This window comes from Peromyscus eremicus, chromosome 4 (assembly GCF_949786415.1).
Source record: "Peromyscus eremicus chromosome 4, PerEre_H2_v1, whole genome shotgun sequence".
In the NCBI taxonomy this organism is placed as follows: Eukaryota; Metazoa; Chordata; class Mammalia; order Rodentia; family Cricetidae; genus Peromyscus; species Peromyscus eremicus.
In genome coordinates, this window is record NC_081419.1 from 62,719,755 (window position 1) to 62,731,712 (window position 11,958).

The 11,958-nt window shown below is 36.1% G+C and overlaps 1 protein-coding gene across 1 annotated transcript; it reads left to right on the forward strand.

The window, feature by feature from the left end:
• The first annotated feature begins 9,266 nt into the window (after window positions 1–9,266).
• On the forward strand, window positions 9,267–10,184 carry LOC131908199 (olfactory receptor 9G19). The gene has a single exon (XM_059259246.1). The coding sequence runs from the start codon at window positions 9,267–9,269 to the stop codon at window positions 10,182–10,184; it is 918 nt and encodes a 305-aa protein (XP_059115229.1).
• Window positions 10,185–11,958: the final 1,774 nt, after the last annotated feature.

An 11,958-nucleotide genomic window follows, 5' to 3' on the forward strand; every position in this document is an offset into this window, starting at 1 on the left:
AAATGGGATATCACAAATAAAGTCTTTAGGAAATCATCATTCAAAATACCTGTCATATGATGTCACACAGTTGGAATATGGTGATACTGCCTTTTTATTTAAAATGTTGCAGTTGGTCGGATTTTCACTTGCTATCTTCTTTCTGACCTCTTGATGTACTTCTACTTGTCTATCAGAATTCCTTTTCCTTTCTGTCACTCCTTCTTCTGCACTATCATCTTCATACATAGTAACCTAACCAGAGCCACATCCCTCCCTATTGACCCTGACATTCCTAGTTTTCTTCATGGAACTATTATTATAGAACAAGTAATTAACTGCATAGAGCTGTGTTCCTTTGAGATTCAGAATATAATTCTTACTACTTGGAAAGCAATGAGTACAAGTTATCCTGGGCTACAAGTTGAAAAATAGAGCACGTATTTTCTTGAGGTTGAGGTTTCCTTTGACACTTGGTGCATGAGATAAAGACTGGCTTTGAACCTCAGGCTTATATAAGTAGGAACAAGAAAACCATGGTAATTGGCAGCATACACTAGGCAGTCCGTGTGACAGCCTTTCTAACAAAACAGTCATGCATTTGTATTACTATCTAGAAATGATAGTAATTTCTATCTGTTTTCCATTAAAAATGACTAAAATACAGCCTTTTGCCTTTAAAGATTGTTTTTGTTCTCAGAATTCTTCTAAACTAAGTTTATGATTGAAACTTCTATAAAGAATAGCCTCTAAAAGCAGCTTTAAATGTCTCTTGATTCACTTTGTCCCAGACCACTAATCTCTGCTACTTTATTCTTCTATCTCATTTGCTCTTGAGATATCCTGAGGATGCCTCTTTGTTTATGGCTCCTGTATTGCTTATTTGTACCAGTAGAATCTTCTCCTGAAAATTTCCATTATTGTCACTTTTGCTTTTTTTTCTTTTTACCTCTAATGATATGAATGAAATTCTTCTTCTCTAATAAAACTATCAGCAGTTTCAAAAGTGGAAATGGAAAGTTGATTAAGATTTCTCCTTCTCTAGCACTTACCACATATTTTCTTTTTATCAAAAAGCCATTTTAGAAGCAAATACAAATAAAAAATAAATAGGAATTTACAAAGCTTACCTTGTTTTCAGCAACAACATCATCTTATCTGAATTTAAATCTGCCTATCTTTTACCCCAAATCTTTTATGTCAGCTCTGGATTCCCAGAGTTGTAGATTGCTAAAAGCCCTCAGGATTTCACAGCCTGCAGGGAAGGAACTCAGAGGACAATTAAAACTGTATGCTGATAAATTGTGTATTCTTGAGTATGATGGAGAAAAGTTTTTGGTGACTATGTTACCCTCATGAAAAAAATAAATCAGTCATGAATTCTTTCTCATTCTCTTTTAATTTGTGTAGATAATCTAATACAAATGCATATTTATATACTTTAGCTATATATAAATATATATCATATATATATAAATATAAATATCAAATTATACATTTCCCTCCATGGTGATATTTCTGTTTGTTATCTCTCCAAGTACATTTTACAGTTTCCTAATATTTTATATCATCATGTGAGCTGTCTTAATCAACCACAGGGATTCTATACTGTCTGTCTACCTATGAGTTTATGGGTGTCAATGTCAGGGTGAAGGATAAAAGGTGGAGGTTTTCCCCAGGCTCCTTACCTGAATATATGCTAGAGTAGGTGCAGCCCTGGACTTTGACAATGGATACTAACAGCTCAGCCTTTTACAAGGATCTCTCTTCTATGCCCATAACATTTTTTCCCTATACCTTTAAAGATATAGGTCATAGGAACTCTCAATGGATAAGTCCCATAATTATTACATAATTATTTCTGAACTCACTACAACATAGATATTCCTTTATAGGACTTTTCATTCTTTGTTTTGAGGACTTGGTTTTTATTATAATTTTTTATTTTTGGATATTTTGTAATGACATATAATCATATCTGTTCTTCAATTTCTTTTCTACACCTTCCCCAGTAGGTTTTATAACTTACTAAGTCAACTAATGATATATATATATATATATATATATATATATATATATATATATATATATATATATATGGAAGGATGTGGGCTCATGACCTGGGCCATGAGAAATTTACCAATGGGAACACTCTCAGAAAGAATGTCATTCCCCTTTCCAGCAGGTGTCTGCTGCTAATAGCTTCTCATTAAGAACTAGAAAATGAAAACTCTCTCCTCCATCTAAGATGAAAAGTTTGTTAATTATTCTTGAAAAGGTCTTATGCTAATAACCACAGCTACTAAGAGTTCACAAGTGTGATATCTCTGTCACATACAGAGACCACCATTTGCCACATCAATCTATATCCTACAGCTCCTACATTCCTTCTGCTTCTTCTTCTATGATGGTCCCTGAGCCTTGGCAGGGTGGGGTGGTTGTGTAAATGATGTCCCGTTTCCAGCTAAGCTCTCCAGTCTCTTTTTCTTAGAACTTTGACTGATTCTATGTCTCTGTAACAGCTTTTTAACAAAACTTTACTTAAATGAACTTATTTGGTGGGTCATATAGTTCTATCTGGTTTATAAGTGAAAATATTCCTAGAAGGAGTTCATGGAGAAACAACTCAAATGCAATTTTCCCCACATTTTTGATGATTATGTGGAGAAGCTTTATTGGAGAGAAATGAAATATATAATCTTTATAACTTAGTAGCATCAAACTTACTTAAAATGCATCATCATGGTATAAAAGATCCATGAAAGACACTGAGATCTACCTTTCTCTGATAATGTACATTACTTCAGATTGGAAATCTTATGTAGAGACTTCTCTGTATTGTAAAGTACAACTATCCAACTCTAAAGGGTAAATAGGCATCTAAAACATAATCTCCCCAAATCTTTGAAAAAATAGAAGACCAATGCTCTTGAATTGCAAAGTTATAATTAAAATAATTACTTAGCCTTCATAGATATAGTGTGAACAGTGCAAATGTGAAAATCTAATATCAATGTGACCCAAAGTTTTAAACATTTTGAGTGCTGATAGGCTACCATAAATTAAAAGTTCCCCACCTGATCTTTTGTAATGGATCACAGGTTAGCCAATCACAAGTGTCATTCCTCAACACACACACACACACACACACACACACACACACACACACACACTCACACACACAATTAGATAGACTCAATAGCCTCTCTTTCCCCTGCCTCTCTGTATATAAAAAGAAAATGCCATGCCTTTGAGAAGGAGGCAGGAACACAGGATGAATTGGAGGAGGAGGAGAAGGATGGGTGGAAATGATATAAATAATGTGTTTATGTGTACAATTCTCAAAAATAAAATAAGAAACAGGTCCTGGCTAGGACCTCAGCTGTATTATCCTTAAAGTTCTACAGTCATTGCAAAGAGAAGCCCTCTTGATGAGAGGTGAAGACTACCTACCTGTGGGTATAATGACAAGTGTTGAGATTATTGTTAGGGATTATGCTGATTTATTAAAGTAGTAGATGTAGATTCTCCTCCAATACCCATGACTTCACTGACATTTATTAGTTAGCTAGGTTTCTAGTACAAGGCATATTTTCCCACTTGTTGAGCAGGTCTTATGTCCAGGTTACCTTGGCAGTAACCAGCAAATACTCCACCTTTAAGGTTATTATGTCATGCTGATTAAAACAGAGTTATGGAGCCCAGTTTATTGGTTACATCTACAAAACATTTCTGCACCCGAGGCTCAGGGAACATTGTGGAAGAGGGAGCTGAAAATTTGTAAGAGCCAGAGATCTATCAGGTAGCTTGCCGTGAGATTGTATCTTTTAGAAATATCAAAGGCTTCACTCATAAAGCCTCACCAATATGACTACCAAAACATGAGCTGAACAAAGATAACATCAATGGACATACTAAAGCAGACAGGGAAAGCCCATGGGGCCTCAGCCCTACACAAGGAACTATAGGCAACTGGGGAATCTGGGAAAGGGAGAGGAAGTCTACCTCAGCAAAGAGCACACCAATCAAACAAATGGGCTTTTCAAGACTTTTATTTTAGTCAGGCCTATGTTTAGAAAGGAGATCTATCTATATGACTATAAAGTATCCTCATGCATACTTAACAAGGACTTCTCAGTGTGACTGCTCCTGAGTCACCCATACTCCCACCAGTAACCTGTACCAATTGTCTCTAAGTAATCCCAACAGACTCATTGGTTCTCCAGGGTGAACTCTGAAACTGAACTTTGGTTTGTCATTGTGATCATATGAAGAGGGGATAGACATTCCTTAGTCCTCCCTCCCCCAGGGAGAAAATTCTCACAATAGATAGTAAATTCATTTGTTAATACTATTATGTCTACATGATATTAAAAAATAAGAAAAATGTCATACAGACAGAAACAGATTTTAGAAAAGATGGATTTGTGTAAAAAATTTAAAATGGTTGGATCTATGTTTCCAGAGAGATTAAAGAGGATGGGTGGATGTTTTCACAATGGAAAAAGAAAACTAGAGAGCATTTACAAATTGTAAAGTTTCAAGTAAGATACTTAAGTACTGTGGCCCCTCAGTTATTCTGATCCAAAGAACAAGTCTGGTTCTGGAGCGAGGCTAAGGGAGAGAGTGAAGGTGGAGGAGAGGTAAGAAAACAGAATGAGACAATACCTCGCAGTTAGCACTCTAATGAGTAAATCTCTTGGAACATAGAATGAGATGGGAAAAGATGGCCATTGATTCAGAGGACTTTGCAGATCAATACCACATTGTATGTATTCCCAAGCACATGGGCTTATATTTATATCCAAGTATCTGCATGTATAAATATAGATATACACACAAATAGAGCTTAAGTATATACATAATTATATGTGTTTATTTGAATTCACTACAAAAATACAGAATGTGTACAGATTATAATTGAATGCATCCATTACTGAGGAACCTACCCCCATATTATGTCATCTTTCTTTACCTTACTAAATAAAATTAAAGCAACATCATCAATGGACTCTTGATTAATTGTCTTGCTTGTCATTTCCCCAAGCTGCAAAACCATGAGGAATTCCATGAATATAAAACCTCTGGGATCAAAGGCTGTTATAAAGATCTGAAGCAGCTGATCAGAATGCTGGAATGAGGTGTCTGTGGAAAATTTGGTAAGTCATACTCTACAGGTATCAATGGCAAATACATTTTGTTTTGTTCTCACAATGACTCTAGTTATTTGCATTCTGTTATAGCCGGGGATCTAAGAAACTTTATTTTTCCTATTGATCCGTTACTGCATAACAATTTATGAAACTTCTGCCAGCAAAATAAAAGGTTTAACTTCTCTTCTGTTTCTGATGAGAAAAGCTACTGCATGTTAAGGGAAGACAGAGAACCTGAGCTATGAAATTCACTTCCAATGAAAGGAGTGTCCTCTGGGATGGACTTCTCAAGGTGGTGACCTGTTGCAAATACCTCCCAATCCTTGGTGGGTGACAGAATGAGGTGTTTCTATGCTCCTGCTAAAACAATGAAAAACTCAGTTATTTCAGTTTACATTTTCCCAGAATGTCAGAAGATAAGGTGCTTTTGAAAAGAATGTCAGACAGCAGCTTGCCATAGCTGCAAAGTTGCCATGCTTTCTAGCTGAGGTTGTTCAGAGGAATATCTCTATGAAAAGAAACTTTACCTTTAACGTGAAATTACTGCTAAGCCTCACTGGTTTCTATTATTGGATGAAAAACTCTGTAAATATTTGTGTGTGTGTGTGTGTGTGTGTGTGTGTGTGTGTGTGTGTGCATTCATGTGTGCTTGTGTTGTGGATCTGAGTATGTTCTGTTTTGGAGATCCAAATAACTCAGGAATTAAGAAATTTGGGCCTCAAAAATTCATTATTATTTTGAAACAAGAAAGCTAAAAATAATAGGCTCAAGAAAGGATAAATGGTGCATGATTATAGGTAATTTGCATGCAAGAAGGTTTGGAGAACAGAAGAAAATAATGAAATAAAAAGGTCAATTTTATAGTTTTGTATCATCTGCATAATTATAAATCACTCTATATCCTTAAAATTATATGTCATCAATACCCAACTTGATATTAAATATCCACCATGAAATTACTATTATTAGAAGCTATTAGGTCATTTGATATTCTTTAAAAGTATTTCTGTTAATTTTAACCACAATCTTATCTGTAACTTTTGTGTTATCACAGATGGAGGTATATTACATTACAGAGGAGGCAACTGATTATCTAAAGAATTATTAGTTCATAAAGTTTATGAGGACACATACATTATTTTTTATCCTAAACTTCATTTGAGGGTCTATGTTTCCTCTCAGAATGATTGCAAAATGTCAGCAAAATACATTTGTGTGAACATGCATTAGTTTATTTAACATTCATAACACTCTGATGTAGTCTGCTGCTGTTCTAATAACAATAGTGAATATTGCAGTTTTTTTTCACAGTATCACATAGAGAAAACCAAGACTTGAGAAGCTTTAACTTTAGCAATATGTCAGACGGTACTTATGCTCTCTGGAAGACCATTGGTTTATTGAATGTTTTCCATGTGTTGACCCCTAGAATAAATAGTTCACTGTAAATTTTACAGTATTCCTGTCTGACAGTTGCAACTATTATATCTGCTTTAGAAGTTATGAAGTTGGTGTATGAGAACTTAGCAACATGTATAAAACCTGATAAAACCTGGTAAGCATTGAGATGGACTTATATCCATCTAATCATTTTGCAATCTCAGGTCTCTGTCTAGTTTGCTCACTCTTTCACTGTGATCACATGTCATGTTAAAAACATGGATACCAATAGTAAGTCATGGTGAAAGACAATTGCTGTCCTAGTGGGAAATGCTTCCATCACAAATATTTAAAACATAATTTCTGCAAATTTCAGTGGCCACACTGTGAATACCAGATGTATCCCTCTGGGTTTTTTTTTTTTTTTAATCTGTGAAGACCACAGGATGGTCAGACATTCTTAGGTTAAGAAATGTGAGATAAGCCAGGTGGTGGTGGCACATGCCTTTAATTCCAGCACTCGGGAGGCAGAGGCAGGCGGATCTCTGTGAGTTCGAGGCCAGCCTGGGCTACCAAGTGAGTTCCAGGAAAGGCGCAAAGCAACACAGAGAAACCCTGTCTCGAAAAATCAAAAAAAAAAAATGTGAGATTAAAAAATTAATCCCTTTTGGGTTAAATTCCATGATTGATCTTACCAGAGTGTGAATTTGGTTGACGTTCATATAACCTAAGAATTCCCAGGATGATCTCAAACTTGCTATACTGTTGAGGATGAACTAAAGCTGACTCTGTGGCCTCTTCATTGTAATTGCCTCCTAAATTCCATGTTCTTCTTGAGCTGGCATCCTCTTTGGGGACACAGGCAGCAAAGTAGATAATTATTATTTTTTTATTTTGAAATTTGAAGAAAAATGTCTTGCTATAAAGTCCATATTGGCCAACGCATGATTCCCTTGTGTCAATATTCTGGAAGCTGAGGATATAGGCATTTACTACCCCATATGTTGAGATTTTTAAGAACAATAATGATTAGTACAACTTTTAAGAATGTTAATAAAAAAATCTACTATCACCTGAGGTAACCTGGTTTGTACTATCTTTCAATACATTCCATGCCAGTCAGATCTGCTACATTTCTCCCTAACCCTCCACCTTCCTTTTGAGTTCTCCTTCCTATGTCAGGGCAACTATTTTTTTTTTTTGCCTATAGTGTCCTTTCTCACATGCAACTGCCCACTGTCTAAACATAAAAACATGTTTCCTTCTTTGTATAAACCATGTTATCACACACAAAATATTACCCTCCTTGCTTTTTACTAGAGCCTCTTCTAATTTGACCCACAATCATATATGACGGTGATTTTACCTATTGCATTTGTTTGCAAAGGTTTCATTTATCTCAGTAACATATACACATTATATGTAAAGGCCCATGCCTGATTTCTGTTTTTTATGCTTGGTGCCTAGAATATCTGGAATTGAGCAATTCTGTTAGATGCGCAGCATTGGGCAGAGATAATATGTGTTTGGAGAACTAGTTTCGACTCATGGCTCTCTGTCTGGTTTGAATCCTAGGACCTTGAACCAAGTATTCAGAAACAATCAATTTGGAAAATGGGAATAAACACATTTACTTCATAACACTATTTTGATGGTTTTACAGAAACTCTTTAGAATAGAGTGTCTGTCATATATTAATGTTTAATAAATGTGCTCCACTAAATGCTGCATAGGCTAAAATTTGTTTTTAACCTGCAAAATGTGTCAGCAAAGTAGACTATTGAACAAAATTTTGACATTAGTAAATGTGATATCATTGCTGTGACTTTAAAATTATGTAATGAGTTGAGAAAACAAGAAAATGGATGGTGTGTGTGTGTGTGTGTGTGTGTGTGTGTGTGTGTGTGTGCACGTGTGCACACACACATACACTCCTGTGCTCACGCATGCATGTGCAGTGGAGTGTGGACACCAGACGTATTTTTTGGAGACAGAGTTTTTAACTAATACAGGAGCTCACCAACTCAACAAGACTTACTGTTGAGTAAACAGAAGTATCCTCTTCTCTTCACCTGCCTACCACTGGTATTACAGCCATGTGACATTGTGCACCAAATTTTATACAGAAGATTTTATACTAAAATCTCAACCTGAGTCTTCATTCCTGCATGACAAACACTTTACTGAGTAAGCAGTCTCCTCCAAGTTGAGAGTACATATTCTTGTTACAAAATTTACAAACGTAAGTTATAAGTAAGATCTATCTTTAAAGTGATATAGTAATAGCTAAAAGGATAGGTAAAGATTATGCTTGTCTGAATTTTTTGGTGTATGGGAAATTTAAGTATTTTATAATTAGAATGCTTAGGGATCATCTCCTAGTTGTACGAAATTATAAGATTATTTAGTCAAAATAATTAAGCACTGGTGATCTATTTTCTACTTGATAAGGAGAAATACAACACATACTTTATAGTTATTGGATAATTCAATCAGCATTATTTTGCAAATGACAAGTTCTTTATATTATAAACTAATGTATAATATATAATAACCCAGAATCATTTTACTTACATTAAAATCTTCTTTATTTTTATCTTTTGAATTAAGCTACATGCTTCTGAATTCACAAAAAGTTTCATTAATTGTATTTTCATAACATTTATTTATTCAACATTTTTTTCATTTATTCAGTACAATCATTTAATCTGAAACTTCATTTTTCCTTTCTCTTAAGTTACATTCCTTCCATCCATGGAGCAGGATAATAATACAGTCAGTGAGTTCATCATGTTGGGATTCACAACAGACCCTGTGATGCAGAAGGTCTTGTTTGCAGTGTTTCTTGTTGTGTACACATTGACTTTGCTGGGAAATAGCTCCCTCATTGTGTTGATCTGCAATGACTCCAGGCTCCATACACCCATGTATTTCTTCATTGGAAACCTATCATTCCTGGATCTTGGGTTGTCTTCTGTCTACACACCAAAGATCCTAGCGACATGCATTTCTGAAGACAAGAGCATCTCCTTTGCTGGCTGTGTGGCTCAATTTTTCTTCTCTGCTGCACTGGACTACACTGAGTGTTACCTTTTGGCTGCCATGGCTTATGACCGCTATGTGGCTATCTCAAAGCCTCTGCTTTATTCACAAGCTATGCCCTTAAAGCTATGTGTATTTTTTGTGGCAGCCTCATATCTGGGAGGTTTCGTTAACGCTGTCATCATCACCAAAGACACTTTTGCCTTGACTTTCTGCAGTGACAATGTAATTGATGACTTTTTCTGTGATATCCCACCCCTGGTGAAGCTAGCCTGTGGCAAGAAGGACAGCTTCCAGTCTGTGTTGTTTTTCCTCTTGACTTCCAATGTCATCATCCCCATTGTGTTCATCCTGGCCTCTTATCTTTTCATCATTGCCACAATCCTGAGGATCCGCTCCACTCAGGGCCGCCTCAAGGCCTTCTCCACCTGCTCCTCCCACCTCATCTCTGTGACCTTGTACTATGGCTCCATTCTCTACATTTATGCTCGTCCCCGGTCCAGTTACTCTTTGGATAGAGACAAAATTGTTTCAACCTTTTACACAGTGGTTTTCCCCATGTTGAATCCGTTGATCTACAGTTTGAGGAATAAAGACGTGAAAGAGGCTCTGAATAAACTCCTCAAGTAAATCAGGATCATTTCCTTATAAGATGCACAGAAAACACTTAATCATGTTATTCATGTTCTAGGAAAGATGTCGCTAATCATAGTGCTATTGCGTAATATAAAGATCCATGTAGTTCAGCCATAAGACTTCTGGGTGTATGTACAAGCAGTCCAAACCAGCTTACTATAAAGATACCTGTGCACTCATGTTTATCACAGCAATATTGACAATAGCTGGGTTATGGAATCATTCCAGGTGTCTATCCACAGGTATATGGAAAAATTGTAATGTGTACAAGATAGCTTTTTACTCAGGCAAAAGAAGGAACACAGTTAATAAGTATTTTTTTTTTTTTTGCAGGAAAAATGGTGGAACTAGAGAGCTTCATTAAGAGGAATAAACTAGTCTCACCAGAACAAAATTTCTAAGCTTTCTCTCATTTTTTGAAGCTAGGAAATAAATAGAAGAGTATTGAGGCTAAAGTGGGACCACTGGGAATGGAATAGAGAGAGACAGAGAAAGTGGACAGAGAAATACTAATAGAAGATATGTGTATGGTCAAGGCACATTTTACATATCTATAGTGATGTCATGACTAAACTACTTTGTACAATTGTTATATGTTAATTAAAGTAGAAAGTAAACTTAGAATTAAAAAATAAAGATTTTGTGTAATGGGCGCATATTTCTATGTGGGTAAGTGTAGCAGGAATCTTAAAAGTTATTAATAAAATCAAACCCGGGGCCAGTTATTGGGGTGAAATGCTGGATGGTCAGAGAGACAGAACAAGCCACAGCTAACCTCACCTGCCCAACTTCTCAGCTGATCTTGTTTCCTCAGACTGGAAGCCTCTGTGTCCTCATATCCAAATGGCTCTCAGCTGAACTGTGCTGCTCAAAACCTAAAAGCTTAACCAGCCAAATGCTTCTAGTTTCTAGTCCTCACGCCTTATATACCTTTTTGCTTTCTACCACCACTCCCTAGGATTAAAGGCTCCCTGTCTGGGATTAAAGGCGTGAGTCACCATGCTTGGCTGTATCCTTGAACAGATGGATTTCTGCCTCTGGAATGCCAGGATTAAAGGCATGTGCTACCACTGTCTATGTTCAGTATCTAGTGACTTTTCTGTTCTCTGACTCCAGATAAGTTTATTAGGGCGCACAATATTTTGGGGAACACAATACCACCACAGGTAAGGGCACATCCTCTATATACATAAAGACATGAGACAGGTGGATCCCAACAGCTCACTGGATAGCCAGCCTTGCTCAGATGTCAAGATTCCAGTAAATTAAGAGACTCTGTCTCCAAGTGATTAAGTGAAATTGGTAGAGGAGCACAGCTCATGTCTTGAATATGAAGGCATGAACACAACCACTACACAATCATGTATATGTACCATACACATATATACCTCATATTACACATGGTACACAGAAATAAGAAATAAAAGAAAAAGAGCATTCTTGTTGAAATTACAAATTTTGTCCTTTTGTTTTTCTGTCTATATTAACATATGACTTTTATTCTAATAGATAAGGTTTGTAAATATACATTTATCACGAAAAGTTTGTATGCTACATTGTCCTTTATGTTGATTGCTATGTTCATAGAGAAGTGGGAATAATTTATGAATAAATCAAAATTCATATACCATGGCTGCAAGCAGATAGAAATTGGTGTAGGCTACCACCTAGAGAAGAACAGCTGAGCTCCATAGCTAGCGAAAAAATGTGGTTGTCTTGTGGGTCATGGTTCACCAATATTCTAGGAATATATACAAGATTGTACCAG